General features: G+C 39.4%; 2 protein-coding genes across 5 annotated transcripts in view; both read left to right on the top strand.

Moving 5' to 3' along the window:
* The window catches only part of LOC106094829 (zwei Ig domain protein zig-8), a 354,622-nt gene extending 352,144 nt beyond the window's left edge, over positions 1–2,478 (top strand). For both annotated transcript variants that reach the window (XM_059362936.1, XM_059362935.1), the window contains one exon: positions 1,695–2,478. In XM_059362936.1, coding sequence (XP_059218919.1) covers positions 1,695–1,993 — 299 coding nt within the window. In that variant the 3' untranslated portion in view covers positions 1,994–2,478. The remainder of the gene's footprint in view (positions 1–1,694) is intronic.
* A 5,126-nt stretch (positions 2,479–7,604) lies between these two features.
* Positions 7,605–16,655, top strand: part of LOC106095073 (hemicentin-1) — a 167,077-nt gene continuing 158,026 nt past the window's right edge. The window contains exons 1-2 of one of the 3 annotated variants that reach the window (XM_059362944.1): positions 7,605–7,847; positions 9,906–10,145. The gene's annotated coding sequence lies outside the window, so the exon portion shown is untranslated. Of the gene's footprint in view, positions 8,297–9,905; positions 10,146–16,655 lie in introns of all 3 variants that reach the window. The other 2 variants (XM_059362941.1, XM_059362950.1) reach the window with 2 other exon arrangements.

The following is a 16,655-nucleotide window of genomic DNA, read 5'->3' as shown; positions in this document are numbered from 1 at the left end:
GCAAAATTTCATTCCAATCGGATAAGAATTGCGCACTCTAGAGGCTCAAGAAGTCAAGACCCAAGATCGGTTTATATGGCAGCCATATCAGGTTATGAACCGATTTGAACCATACTTGGCACAGTTGTTGGATATCGTAACAAAACACGTCGTGCCAAAATTTCATTCCAATCGGATAAGAATTGCGCACTCTAGAGGCTCAAGAAGTCAAGACCCAAGATCGGTTTATATGACAGCTATATCAGGTTATAGACCGATTTAAACCATACTTGACACAGTTGTTGGATATCATAACAAAACATGTCGTGCAAAATTTCATTCCAATCGGATAAGAATTGCGCACTCTAGAGGCTCAAGAAGTCAAGACCCAAGATCGGTTTATATGGCAGCTGTATCAGGTTATGGACCGATTTGAACCATACTTGGCACAGTTGTTGGATGTCATAACAAAACAGGTCGTGCAAAATTTCATCCCAATCGGATAAGAATTGCGCACTCTAGAGGCTCAAGAAGTCAAGACCCAAGATCGCTTTATATGGCAGCTATATCAAAACATGGACCGATATGGCCCATTTACAATACCAACCGACCTACACTAATTAGAACTATTTGTGCAAAATTTCAAGCGGCTAGCTTTACTCCTTCGGGAGTTAGCGTGCTTTCGACAGACAGACGGACGGACGGACGGACGGACGGACGGACGGACGGACGGACGGACGGACAGACGGACGGACATGGCTAGATCGACATAAAATTTCACGACGATCAAGAATATATATACTTTATGGGGTCTCAGACGAATATTTCGAGTAGTTACAAACAGAATGACGAAATTAGTATACCCCCCATCTTATGGTGGAGGGTATAAAAATTTTACAGCGGTGGTTTTTTCCTCCTAATGTTGGCGACATTTGTGAAGTACTATGCCATGCATAGAAGCCATGTAAAAAATGTTCCCCATACAGATGTTGCACTGCGACACATCATTCGAACTTGGCTATAAAAAGGAGGTCTCTTATCTTTGAGCTTAAGCTTGAATCGGAAAGCATTCAGTGATATGGGAGAAGTTTGCCCCTGTTCCATAAGGGAATGTTCATGTGCAAGTTTGCATTTTTGCCAATAGAGGCTAAATTTTTATCCGATTTCACTTAATATTGGTAAAATAAGATGTATAAGTCCCTAGCATATCCTTCCCCAATATAGTGGAGATCGGACTACATTAATAATTCTAAGGTCGGCTTTGCCTGACCTAAGCCCGACCTTGCTTGTTGAATTCATAAGTATGGTCTACAGAAATTCAATGGCCGTCTGGGGAAATATTCATGACCAAGTCATAATATTTTAGCCACATCAAAGTCTAATGCTCCAGCACTTGCATTCGTTTTGGCTAAAAGAAACTCATAAAAAGGTATATCTCCCCTTATTACAACTAATCCCTTAATTTGATTTCTTGAGCCCCTATAAACCCCATTAACTAAGCGAATTCGTATTATCAATATATTCGACGTAAAAATTGAGTTGGAAATTATCAACAGTTTGGTGTGTTGCTCTTAGGGCGTTTGTATTTCTCAATTTTTACTTTGTACCCCTTAAAATATTTACACTTTTTCTTTAAGCCAGCATAAGCCAGCCTATTTCTTGATTTTATTTTCCCTTAGACTTGTGTTTGCTAACAATTGTCCCTTCCATTTTAGGCGAGCATCCGGAGGCAATGCAGACAGATTCTTCTCAATGTAGCCCACCGACTTGGCTTCCTCTGTGGCTCTTGATAGTTCACGTGTGGTTTTATAAGCAACAGCCACTTGGACTAAACGCAACAATTAAGGCGAGACCAACCACCAAAATGTTTACCAAGAGCAAAAGACAACAACCTCCAAAGGCAATGCCATCCCATCGCATCAATAGTGCAAACAGATCGTTAGATGATGTCTCTGGTGTGAAAATAAAAGCCACACTATGCTATACAACCTACGGACAACAAATAGCCACTTAATAGATAATTACTTACAAACTAATTTTAGATCTTAGGTGTTATGTATTTTTTTGTTCTCTTTTTCGTAATTTAAGAATAATTCAATAATTCCATTTAGAGGAGGATAGATAAACCAAATTCCATGACAAATGAAACATTTTGGAATACAAATTCTAAAAAATAAATTCGTTGCCTTCTAATGAAACATTACCAATCTCCCTCAAAACCATACATTAAGTGCTTAATAATTTTGGCATAGTTTTATTGAGAATTTGTAAAATTTAAGTTTGCATGACCCCAATAACTTAGTTGCATTTTTTTACCCAATCCATATAAACTTAATTAGAAATTATTTACTTTTATTGAATTGTATATAAATGATCTTTTGTTATGTTATTTAAGACAAGTTGGCAAGATATAGCCATAAAGTTTAAGGTTGTAAAAACAATTATGTGTTAAACCACACTTATACACAATAAAAAGAGAGAACTAATTTAAATTTGAAACCTAAAGGCTAGTAGATAATTAAGGGCGTAGGTAAGTATGAAACAAGTAAAAAGGCGTTAAGTTCGGCCGGGCCGAACTTTGGATACCCACCACCTCGGGAATATATGTAAACCACCGTTCATCAAAATTCGGTGGAAATTTCATACCTTATGTCCCATATCAGTTATATCAAAATATGGTCCGATTTGGACCAAATACTAAAAGTACACTAGCTATATCTAAAAATAAACCGATCTGAACCATATACGACACGGATGTCGAAAAGCCTAACATAAGTCACTGTGTCAAATTTCAGTGAAATCGGATTATAAATGCGCCTTTTATGGGGCCAAGACCTTAAATCGCGATATCGGTCTATATGGCAGCTATATTCAAATCTCGACCGATCTGGGCAAAATTGAGAAGGACTTCGAAGAGCCTAACCAAACTCACTGTCTCAAATTTCAGCGACATCGGACAATAAATGCGTCTTTTATGGCCCCAAAACCTAAAACGTAGATATCGGTCAATATGGCAGCTATATCGAAATCTGAACCGATCTGTGCGATATTGCAGAAGTATGTCAAGGGGTTTAACTTAACTCACTGTCCCAAATTTTGGCGACATCGGATAATATATAAGCATTTTATGGGCCCAAAACCATAAATCAAGAAATCGGTCTATATGTCAGCTATATCCAAATCTGAACCGATCTGGGCCAAATTGAAGAAAGATGTCGAAAGGCATAACACAACTCACTGTCCCAAATTTTAGCAAGATCGGATAATAAATGTGGCTTTTAGGGGACTTAGACCCTAAATCGGATGATCGGTCTATATGGCAGCTATATCCAAATCTGGACCGATCTGAGCCAAATTCACGGAGGATATCGAAGGGCCTAACACAACTCACTGTCCCAAATTTCAGCGAAATCGGATAATAAATGTGGCTTTTATGGGACTAAGACCCTAAATTGGCATATCGGTCTATATGGCAGCTATATCCAAATCTGGACCGATCTGAGGCAAATTGACGGAGGATATCGAAGGGCGTAACACAACTCACTGTCCCAAGTTTCAGCAAAATCGGATAATAAATGTGGCTTTTATGGGCCTAAGACCTTAAATCGGCCGATCGGTCTATATGGGGGCTATATCAAGATATAGTCCGATATAGCCCATCTTCGAACTTAACCTGCTTATGGACAAAAAAAAAGAATCTGTGCAAAGTTTCAGCTCAATATCTCTATTTTTAAAGGCTGTAGCGTGATTTCAACAGACAGACGGACAGACAGACGGACATGTCTAGATCGTCTTAGATTTTTACGCTGATCAAGAATATATATACTTTATAGGGTCGGAAATGGATATTTCGATGTGTTGCAAACGGAATGACAAAATGAATATACCCCCATCCTTCGGTGGTGGGTATAAAAAGGCGTTCATTTCGGACGGGTCGAACTTTGGATACCCACCACCTCGGGTATATATGTAAACCACTTTTCGCCATAATTTGGCACGGACATTCAGTGCTCTAAAAAACACAATTCATTATTGAATTTTGTAGAATGAATTTTTGGTCTGTTTGGTAACATAAGACACGGTGCCAAATTTCGGCGAAATCGGACAATAAATGCGCCTTTTGTGTGCCCAAATCGAGAGATCGGTCTGTATGTCAGCTATATCCAAATCTGGACCGATCTCAGCCAAATTAAAGAATGTTTAAGGGTCTAACACAACTCACTGTCCCAAATTTCGGCGTCATCGGACAAGACCTTAAATCGTAACTTGACTCACTGTCCCGAATTTCGGCAACATCGGACAATAAATGCGCCTTTTATGGGCATAAGACCCTAAATCGGAGGATCGGCCTATATGGCAGCTATATCCAAATCTGGACCAATATGAGCCAAATAGACGATGGATGTCGAAGGGTCTAACACAACTCACTGTCCAAAATTTCAGCAAAATCGGATAATAAATGCGGCTTTTATGGGCCCAAAACCTTAAATCGAGAGATCGGTCTATATGGTAGCTATATCCAAATCTGAACCGATTTGGGCCAAATTGAAGAAATATGTCGAAGGGTCTAACACAGCTCACTGTCCCAAATTTAAGCGAATTCGGACAGTAAATGTGGCTTTTATGGGCTAAAGACCTGACCTGCTTATGGACAAAAGAAGAATCGATGCAAGGTTTCAGTTCAATATCTCTAATTTTGAAGACTGTAGCTTAATTTCAAAAGACAGACAGACAGACGGACGGACATGTCTAGATCGTCTTAGATTTTTATGCTGATCAAGAATAAATATACTTTATAGGTTCGGAAATTGATATTTCGATGTGTTGCAAACGGAATGACAAAATGAATATACCCCCCTCCTTCGGTGGTGCGTTTAAAAATGCATGAAGTCCACATCTTAATCGATAGTACGGCCCATATAATTAAATGTTTGAAGATTATTTTACGCAAATGTTGATCGTGACTGCCCCTCAAATGGTCAATTTGCTTAGTCCAATTTTGGCATGCTCTTTCCAACATTTCGGCCGGTATCTCACGAATAAATGCTTCAATGTTGTCATGCAATGCTTCAATTGAAGCGGGCTTGTCTGTATAGACATGAGCTTTAAAATAGCCCCACAAAAATAGTCTAAAGGCGTTAAATCGCACGATCTGGGTGGCCAATTGACAAGTCTCGAAAGTGATATAAAATTTTCATCGAAGTCGCCTCTCAATAAGTCGCTTGTTACGCGTGCTGTGTGGCATGTGGCACCATCTTGTTGAAACCACATGTCATGCAAGTCAAGCTCATGCATTTGGGGCAAAAAAAAAAGTTGAATATCATCTCACGATAGCGCTCACAGTTACGATACGATTTGCATCATCTTGAAAGAAGTACGGCCCAATGATGTCGCCAGCCTATAATCCGCACCAAACTGTGACTTTTTTTGGATGCATTGGTAGCGCTTGTAATGCTTCTGGCTGATGCTCACTTAAAAATCGACAATTCTGCTTATTTACATAGCCATTGAGCCACAAAATGAGCTTCGTCGTAAAATGAAAGAAGCGTCTGATGAACTTTTTTAATAAAGCACGCATTTTGATAATAAAATGCAATAATTGGCAAGCGCTGTTCGTTTGTAAGATTATTCATGGTTAAATTATAGACCAAACTGGAGATGTTTGATAGTGAGACAAAACACGAAACGTGCGTGAGCTGTTTAAATCAGTATTGCAAAAAAGATAAGAGCTAACAAACAAGTAAAAGCGTGCTAAGTTCGGCCGGGCCGAATCTTACATACCCTCCACCATGGATCGCATTTGCCGAGTTCTTCTCCCAGCATATCTTCTTAGGCAAAAAAGGATATAAGAAAAGATTTGCTCTGCTATTATTGTATTATTGCATCTTGGAGACCTGTGTAAAATGTCAGCCAATTCGAATAAGAATTGCGCCCTTTGGGGGCTTAGGAGGTAAAATAGAGAGATCGATTTATATGGGAGCTGTATCGGGCTATAGACCGATTCAAATCATAATAAACACGTATGTTGATGGTCATGAGAGGATCCGTAGTACATAATTTCAGGCAAATCGGATAATAATTGCGACCTCTAGAGGCTCAAGAAGTCAAGATCCCAGATCGGTTTACATGGCAGCTATATCAGGTTATGGACCGATTTAGGCCATACTTGGCACAGTTGTTGGATATCATAACACGTCGTACAAAATTTCATTCCAATCGGATAAGAATTGCGCACTCTAGAGGCTCAAGAAGTCAAGACCCAAGATCGGTTTATATGGCAGCTATATCAGGTTATGAACCGATTTGAACTATACTTGGCACAGTTGTTGGATATCATAACAAAACACGTCGTACAAAATTTCATTCCAATCGGATAAGAATTGCGCACTCTAGAGGCTCAAGAAGTCAAGACCCAAGATCGGTTTATATGGCAGCTATATCAAAACATGGACCGATATGGTCCATTTACAATACCAACCGACCTACACTAATAAGAAGTATTTGTGCAAAATTTCAAGCGGCTAGCTTTACTCCTTCGGAAGTTAGCGTGATTTCGACAGACGGACGGACAGACTGACGGACATGGCTAGATCGACATAAAATGTCGCGACGATCAAGAATATATATACTTTATGGGGTCTCAGACGAATATTTCGAGTAGTTACAAACAGAATGACGAAATTAGTATACCCCCATCTTATGGTGGAGGGTATAATAACCCTTAATTAGGACAGATCTATAATGGTCTGCAAATGCAAATTTTGCCCATGAACATTCTACTAAGGAACAGGAGCAAACTTCTCACATATCAATGAGTGCAGACCGATTCTAGTTTAAGCTCAATGATAAGGGGCCACCTTTTTAAATCATAGTCCGATCGGCGTGCCGCAGTGCGACTCCTCTTTAGAGAGAAGGTTTTGCATGGCATAGTACCTCATAAATGTTGCCAGCATTAGGAGGGGAAAACCACCGTTGAAAAATTTTTTTCTGGTGGTCTCGCCAGGATTCGAACCCAGGCGTTCAGCGTCATAGGCGGACATGCTAACCTCTGCGCCACGGTGGCCTCCACCTTTAGTGGTCTCTACAATGGTCTAGATGACCAGAAAGCTTTACACTTTTTAATTTCACTGTGGTGTAAGTAAATTATGTTCTTACACTCTTTTGTCTTGTGCTGTTTACATGTAAGTGTTCCCACTATTTTTGAGATAAAATGTTGATAACACAATGGAGATTTCATAAGCACATGCCAAAGCCGGCAAATATGTTCTGCGTTGCCTTTCTGGGAATAGTTTTTTTTTTTTTTTTTAAATTCTTTGCAATATCTACAATTGGTAAACTCTCCAAAGAGCAGCTGCGCAAATTTACCATATGAGTGCAAGGAAAGAAAACCTATGCTCGCTCAGTGTCGCCAGAGATGGAAGGAAGTAGAGAGAGGTAGAGAGAGTGAGTGGCTGGGAGAGTCATATGTTTAACAGTGAGTGGCTATCCGTTTTTTTTACATTTCCTATAAAATCCTGTGTCCTGAACAAAAATATTTTTTTAATGACAAAATTATCGCTGCCTATCCTGGCATGGTTATGTTAAACAATTCGATGGCAATGTCAGTGTTACGGAAGATGACTAAGTTAACGTTACAACGGAACGGAATATAACTGAAAGCGAAAACTTCTAAAATCAATCATAGTGTCTGTAGAGTGAAATTGTGATGAAAGTTTAAAATATTACGCAAAAGAAAAGCGCTCATACCAAATTGTTTGCAAAAATATTGCCAGTTACACAAGCAAGGAATAACAGTGAAAAAAATCCAAATAAGGATAAGCATGATATATGAATCGAAGAAGAGGATTTTCTTTAACGAATGAAACCATGTGAATAAAAGAAAAAATTAAACCATTTTTATAATAAAGAGATTTAAAATCAGAAAAACACCCTAGCTTAATAAAAGCCCCAATGTCTCTGATAATTCTTAATGGGCCATAATGCAATAATCCACTGCCTTTGGCCTTAGAAAGTATACCAAGCAGAAAATACAAAGTGCAATTTGGCTAAAGCTAAAAATTACCAAATGTTGTGAACGTAAAGCGTGATCCCATATAAAGTAAAAAAGTTTGTTTGGTCTCATGCCAAGTTTTATAAGCAGTGGCGGCAGACCAAGTTTCCAACAAAGGCCTAAGATAACACCAAAAAGGCAAACAACAAAGAGTGCAACTAAAAGTGAAGCTCTTAAACAAGAAAAAGTTTCAAACAAAAATAAACCTCTTTTCTGTGGATAGAGTAAAGCTCTAAATTTGATCTAGGAAGAAATGTGAGAATTTAAGTGAAGTGCAATCCTCTTTAAACAAAACAAGTAAAAGCGTGCTAAGTTCGGCCGGGCCGAATCTTATATACCCTCCACCATGGATCGCATTTGTCGAGTTCTTTTCCCGGCATCTCTTCTTAGGCAAAAAAGGATATAAGAAAAGAGTTACTCTGCTATTAAAACGATATCAAGATATGGTCCGGTTCGGATCACAATTAAATTATATGTTGGAGACCTGTGTAAAATTTCAGCCAATTCGTATAAGAATTGCGCCCATTGGGACTCACGAAATAAAATAGAGCGAACGATTTATATGGGATCTGTATCGGCCTATAGACCGATTCAGACCATAATAAACACGTTTGTTGATGGTCATAAGAGGATCCGTCGTACAAAATTTCAGGCATATCGGATAATAATTGCGACTTCTAGGGGTCAAGAAGTCAAGATCCCAGATCGTTTTAATTGGCAGCTATATCAGGTTATAAACCGATTTGAAAATTATTTGACACAGTTGTTGAAAGTAAAAATAAAATACGTCATGCAAAATTTCAGCCAAATCGGATAGGAATTGCGCCCTCTAGAGGCTCAAGAAGTCAAGACCCAAGATCGATTTATATGGCAGCTATATCAGGTTATGGACCGATTTAAACCATACTTGACACAGTTCTTTGATATCATAACAAAACACGTCGTGCAAAATTTCATTCTGATCGGATAAGAATTGCGCCCTCTAGAGGCTCAAGAAGTCTAGACCCAAGATCGGTTTATATGGCAGCTATATCAGGTTATGGACCGATTTGAACCATACTTGGCACAGTTGTTGGATATCATAACAAAACACGTCGTGCAAAATTTCATTTCAATCGGATAAGAATTGCGCACTCTAGAGGCTCAAGAAGTCAAGACCCAAGATCGATTTATATGGCAGCTATATCAGGTTATGGACCGATTTGAACCATACTTGGCACAGTTGTTGGATATCATAACAAAACACGTCGTGCAAAATTTCATTCCAATCGGATAAGAATTGCGCACGCTAAAGGCTCAAGAAGTCAAGACCCAAGATCGGTTTATATGGCAGCTATATCAGGTTATGAACCGATTTCAACCATACTTGGCACAGTTGTTGGATATCATAACAAAACACGTCGTGCAAAATTTCATCCCAATCGGATAAGAATTGCGCACTCTAGAGGCTCAAGAAGTCAAGACCCAAGATCGGTTTATATGGCAGCTATATCAAAACATGGACCGATATGGCCCATTTACAATACCAACCGACCTACACTAATAAGTAGTATTTGTGCAAAATTTCAAGCGGCTAGCTTTACTCCTTCGGAAGTTAGCGTGCTTTCGACAGACAGACGGACGGTCGGACGGACGGACGGACGGACAGACGGACGGACATGGCTAGATCGACATAAAATTTCACGACGATCAAGAATATATATACTTTATGGGGTCTCAGACGAATATTTCGAGTAGTTACAAACAGAATGACGAAATTAGTATACCCCCCATCTTATGGTGGAGGGTATAAAAAAAAAAGGCAAAAAAATTCAAGCAAACAAAATTCCCCCACAAAACCCTCAAACTTCTTTTTATATATTTTCTCGGTTACCAGATGACATGCAGTAGGCATGTTGTAGGCAGTGCTAGAGCATAACAACAACAACATATACTAAGCTATAGGAATGCACGTTAACTAATGGGGTCAAAAGTTCTCAACAAGACCAACAAGATGGAATCATGGCAAACCAACTAAACGAAATTCGACGCCTCCTATTCTACATCCTGCTGGCTGGAATATAACAAACTTTCGTTTTACTACGATACAACGTACGAGTACATTGCCTATACCCATGTAAGTGTGAGTGTGTATTATATAAGGGGTGCCTATTTAGAGTGTTAGAATTCAAAGCAAACATTATTAGCTAGTATTAAACTTTCTTAATTGAGTAAATATTTTTTTATACCCACCACCATAGGATGGGGGTATACAAATCTAGTCATTCCATTTGTAACACCTCGAAGTGTTGATCTAACATCCCATAAATCTTATAATAAAAATCAATTTGTGTTTGTTTGTAGGTTTGTTTGTTTGTTTGTATGTTTGTGTTCCTTATAGACTCAGAGACGGCTGAACCGATTTTCTTGAAATTTTCACAGATGGTGCATAATGATCCCGTGGTGAAAGTAGGATACCACATTTTTTGATATCTGAAGGGGGGACGGACCCTCCCCCTTACCATATTTTTCAGAAACGCCAGATCTCGGAGATGGTTGGTGCGATTTAAATTTTGTGTGACCTCATATAGTACCCCAAAAATTAAAATTTGCTATCCAAATTTCGGATGGGGTACCTAAGGGCGCCGCCCCACCCTTAAACCTACCAAAAATATATTTAGAGCAATCACGACAATATGGGACTCAAAAGGTATTTAGGATAAAATAAGTAAAAGCGTGCTAAGTTCGGCCGGGTCGAATCTTATATACCCTCCACCATGGATCGCATTTGTCGAGTTCTTTTCCCGGCATCTCTTCTTTGGCAAAAAAAGGATATAAGAAAAGATTTGCTCTGATATTAGAGCGATATTAAGATATGGTCCGGTTTGGACCACAATTAAATTATATTTATGTTGGAGACCTGTGTAAAATGTCAGCCAATTCGAATAAGAATTGCGCTCTTTGTGGGCTCAAGAAGTAAAATAGAGAGATCGATTTATATGGGAGCTGTATCGGGCTATAGACCGATTCAGGCCACGTATGTTAATGGTCATGAGAGAATACGTCGTACAAAATTTCAGCCAAATCAGATAGGAATTGCGCCCTCTAAAAGCTCAAGAAGTCAAGTCCCCAGATCTCTTTATATGACAGCTATATCAGGTTATGAACCGAACCATATTTGGCACAGTTGTTGGGTATCATAACAAAATACTACGTGCCAAAATTCATTCAAATTGGATAAGAATTGCGCACTCTAGAGGCTCAAGAAGTCAAGACCCCAGATCAGTTTATATGGCAGCTATATCAGGTTATAGACCGATTTCAACCATACTTGGCACAGTTGTTGGATATCATAACAAAACACGTCGTGCAAAATTTCATTCCAATCGGATAAGAATTGCGCACTCTAGAGGCTCAAGAAGTCAAGACCCAAGATCGGTTTATATGACATCTATATAAGGTTATCGACCGATTTGAACCATACTAGGCGCAGTGGTTGGATATAATAACGAAACATGTCGTGCAAAATTTCATCCCAATCGGATAAGAATTGCGCACTCTAGAGGCTCAAGAAATCAAGACCCAAGATCGGTTTATATGGCAGCTATATCAAAGCATGGACCGATATGGCCCACTTACAATACCAACGGACCTACACTAATAAGAAGTATTTGTGCAAAATTTCAAGCGGCTAACTTTACTCCTTCGGAAGTTAGCGTGCTTTCGACAGACAGACGGACGGACATGGCTAGACGGACCTACACTAATAAGAAGTATTTGTGCAAAATTTCAAGCGGCTAACTTTACTCCTTCGGAAGTTAGCGTGCTTTCGACAGACAGACGGACGGACGGACGGACATGGCTAGATCGACATAAAATTTCACGACGATCAAGAATATATATACTTTATGGGGTCTCAGACGAATATTTCGAGTAGTTACAATCAGAATGACGATATTAGTATACCCCCCATCTTATGGTGGAGGGTATGAAAACGTATCTGATATCCATTTTTCGAACCAAGTGCTAGGGGGCCCACCCCAACCCCCAAAATACCCCTAGATCGGACATATTTACCGACCATGGCAATATGGGACTCAAATGAAAGGTACTTGCGAGTAGAATACGAATCTGATATCCACATGTGGGACCACGTTTCTGGGGGTCCACCACTTCCCCAAAACACCCCCCAAATAGGATTTATTTACTGACCATGGGAATATGGGGCTTAAATAAAAGGTATTTGAGTGTATAATTAGCATCTGATATCCAAATATGAGACCAAGTGTTTGGGGGGCCGCCTCTCCCCAAAAACCTCCCCCAAAGGGGACACATTTACGACCATAGCCACATGGGGCTCAAATGAAAGGTCTTTGGGAGTAAAGCACAAATCGGATATCAATATTAGGGAAAAGTGTCTATGGGTCCACCCCACCCCCACAACACAACCTAAATAGTAAGTATTTGCTGAGTTTTGGAATATGAGGCTCATATAAGAGGGTTTTAAGAGTGGAACCCGAATCCGACATATATTTTCAAGGCCAACTCACTGAGTGGCCGCCCATCCCCCAAAACACCCATCCCAAGCCGGTCACATTTGCGACTATGTAAATATGAGGCTCAAATTAAAGGTATTTGGGAGTAGACCACCTATCTGATATCAATATCAGGGACCAACTGTATAGGGGACGTCCCACCAATATAGCAACCCCCAAATAGGACGTATTTGTTCACCAAGACAATTTGGGTCCTAAAGAGAGTGGAGCTAAATATTCATAGTTTTTAGGGCCAATACCCCAAAGCGGACATATTTGCTGACTATTGCAATAAGGAGTTTAAATGAGATTTGGAAACGAATTTGATATTCAATTTTGAGGCCAATGGCAATATGGGGTTCATATAAATGATATTTAGATATATGAGTCGCTTATATATTTTCTGGGCATAGTGTTTGGGCGACCACCATAATCCCCAAAACACCCCCTAAATCGGCCATATATACCGACCATGTCAATGTGTAGCTTAAATGGAAGGTATTGGGGGTAGAGCAATAATTGATACCCACTTCCGGGACCAATTTTCTGGGGGTCAACCCCTTTCCCAAAATATGGGGTTCATATAAATGATATATAGATATATGAGAATATAGCGCTTTGCTGATATATTTTCCGGGCTTAGTGTTTGGGGGACCACCCCAATCCCCAAAACACCTCTAAATAAGCCATATTTACCGACCATGCCAATATGGAGATTAAACGAAAGCTATTGGAAGGTAGAGCAAGAATTGATACCTACTTTCGGGACCAATTTTCTTGGGGTCAACCCCTTTCCCAAAATACCCCACAAGCAGCAAGTTTTTAGTGACCTTCACCAAATGGGGCTCAAATAAAGGTATTTGTGAGTAGAATACGAATTTGATATCAAAATTTAGGACCATGTATTAAGGGAATCACCCCTTCCCCAAAACACCCCGCAAAGCTTAAAAAATTTTCGACCATGCCAATATGTGGTATTTAAGATTAGAAAACGAATTTGATAACCGTTTTTAGGCCATGTATTTGGGGGACGCCTCATCGTGTAAACTCCCCTAAACCAATAGCAATATGGAGTATTTCAAAAATGGAGTACCCCTTACATCCAAACTTAAATTCGTAGACCAATAAAGATCATATGGGATTCAGATAAAGGCACTTATATTGTTAAACTGTTAGTCAAGCGATATACTATTTTCGTTGCATGGTATTTAACTAAAAGCTCTTTAAATGTCGAAAATAAATGTTCCAAGGAAACTTTTGTTCCATATAAAGTAAAAGAAGGCGCAGCGAAGAGGGCCCGGTCAGCTAGTAAAGTATATATATTCTTGATCAGGGTAAACATCTAAGACGATCTAGATATGTCTGTCCGCCTGTCTGCCTGTCTGTTGAAATCACGCTACTGTCTTTAAAAATAGAGATATTGAGCTTAAACTTTGCACAGATTCTTTTTTTGTCCATAAGAAGGTTAAGTTCGAAGATGGGCTATCTCGGATTATAACCCCATATAGACCGATCCGCCGATTTAGGGTCTTTGGCCAATAAAACCACATTAATTATTCGATTTTGTTGAAATTTGGGACAGTAAGTTGCGTTAGGCCCTTTGACATCAGTCGTCAATTTGGCTCAGATCGGTCCAGATTTGGATATAGCTGCCATATAGACCCGTCCTCTGATTTAGGGTCTTAGGCCCATCAAAGCCACATTTATTATCCGATTTTGCTGAAATATGAAAAAGTGAGTTGTGTTAGGTTCTTCGACATTCTTCGTAATTTTAGCCCAGATCGGATCATATTTGGATATAGCTGCCATATAGACCTATTCCTCGATTTAAGGTTTTGGGCCCATAAAAGGCGCATTTATTGTCAGATGTCGCCGAAATGTGGGACAGTGAGTTAAGTTAAGACCCTTGATATACTTCTGCTTTATGGCACAGATTGGTCCAGATTTGGATATAGCTGCCATATGGACCGATCTCTTGGTTTTAGGCTTTGGGGCCATAAAAGGCGCATTTATTGCCGATGTCGCTGAAATTTGGGACAGTGAGTTGTGTTAGGCTCTTCGACGTCCTTCGTCAATTTGGCCCAGATCGGTTCAGATTTGGATTAATCTGCCATATAGTCCGATCTCTCGATTTAAGTTTTTGGGCCCATAAAAGGCTCATTTATTATCCGATATCGCCAAAATTTGGGACAGTGAGTTGCGTTTGGCTTTTCGACAACTTTCTGCAATTTGGTTTAGATCGGATAAGATTTGCATATAGCTGCCATATAGCCCGTGCCCTCGATTTTTATGGTTTTGCGTCCATAAAAGGCGCATTTATTGTCCGATATAAAAGGCGCATTTATTGTCCGATATCTCCACAATTTTTTCTGCAATTTGGCTCAGATCGGTTAGATTTGCATATAGCTGCCATATAGACCGATCCCTCGATTTATGATTTTGGTCCCACAAAGATCACATTTATAATCCGATTGCGCCGAAATTTGACACAGTGATTTATGTTAGGCGTTTCGACATCCGTGTCGTATATGGTTCAGATCGGTCTATGTTTGGATATCGCTACCAAAAAGACCAATATTTTGTTCTAAAAAATTGAACAATGACCTGTACATATAAGACCACTCAATATCCGTGTAGAATTTGGTTCAAATCGGACCATATTTCGATAAAGCTGCTATGGGGGCCTAAATTATGCATTTTTCACCGGATTATGACAATATGTGGTTTACATATATACCCGAGGTGGTGGGTATCCGAAGATCGGCCTGGTCGAACTTAATGCCTTTTTACTTGTTGTATTTTCCTGCTGCGTTATCAAGGAAGAAACTCCGGAAATTATCTTGTTAAAATTTTTTCGTTTTTCGTCCCCGATGTAAGTTAAAGGTTAAGGTTAGGCTTAAGTGGCAGTCTGCCATCAGATTCACTTACACGCTCTCGTTCATTGTGATACCACAGGAACAGAAGAAGTAAAATGCCTTCTATTGTAGTTCGCGTTTTATGGGCATAAGAGCTTAAATCGAGAGATCGGTCTATATGACAGCTATATCCAAATCTGGACTGATCTCAATATCGCTATTGTTAAAGACTAAAGCGTGATTTCAACAGACAAACGGACGGATAGTCTGACGGACCTGGCTAGATCGTCTTAGATTTTTACGCTGATCAAGAATATATATATACTTTTTAGGGTCGGAAATGGATATTTCAATGTGTTGCAAGCGGAATGACAAAATGAATATACCTCATCCTTCGGTGGTTTATATAAAGCTGATGGACCCATCCCTAGTAAAAATCGTGCTAAATTCAGGCGGGCTAAATCTTGGGACCCACCACCATGGTTTCAGTTAAAAATGTATGCAAAATAAATTTAGTTGAAGGGCATAATTTTATTCTACATACCAAACTTCTGTCAAACCAGCAAAAATTAAAGCTTCTAGAAAGCGAATAAGGATAATCGAGAGAGGTATACCAGACTATAGACAGATTTAGACCGTATTTATCACAGTTGTTGGAAGTTGCAACATAAGACCGCATGCAAAAATTCAGCCAATCGGACAAAAACTACTCAAGAAGTTAAATCGGCAGATAGGTTTCTATGGGACCTATACCAAGTTATACACTGATTTGGATTTTACTTAGTACAGTTGTTGAAAGTCAATTTTTTTTTGTTGAAAGCAAAATTTCGTTCAAGTCGGACAGAAATTGCGGCTTGTAAGGGCTCAGGAAGTTAAATCTGTAGATCGGTTTATATATGGGAGCTATATCAGGTTATGAATCGATTTGGACTGCACTTGCCATAGTTGTCGGAAGTAATAACAGAACATTCTGTGGAAAATTGTAGCTAAATCGGACACAAATCAAGGGGCTGAAGAAGACAAATCGGGATATCGGTTTTTATGGGCCGAATCCACCATGGATCGCATTTGTCGATTTCTTTGCGCGGTATCTCTTTTTGGGCAAACAAAGAATAATGAATAAGAACTGTTATGCTATTGGAGCTATATTAAATTATAGTCCGATGCGGACCATAAATGAATTGAATGCTGAACATTGTAGAAGTCATTGTGTAATATTTCAGCCCATTCGGATAAGAATTGCGCCTTGTAGGGTTT

The sequence above is a fragment of the Stomoxys calcitrans genome, chromosome 1 (genome assembly GCF_963082655.1).
Source record: "Stomoxys calcitrans chromosome 1, idStoCalc2.1, whole genome shotgun sequence".
NCBI classification, from domain to species: Eukaryota; Metazoa; Arthropoda; class Insecta; order Diptera; family Muscidae; genus Stomoxys; species Stomoxys calcitrans.
Note: the sequence above shows the minus strand (reverse complement) of the source record. Positions and strands in the feature narration are given on the sequence as shown.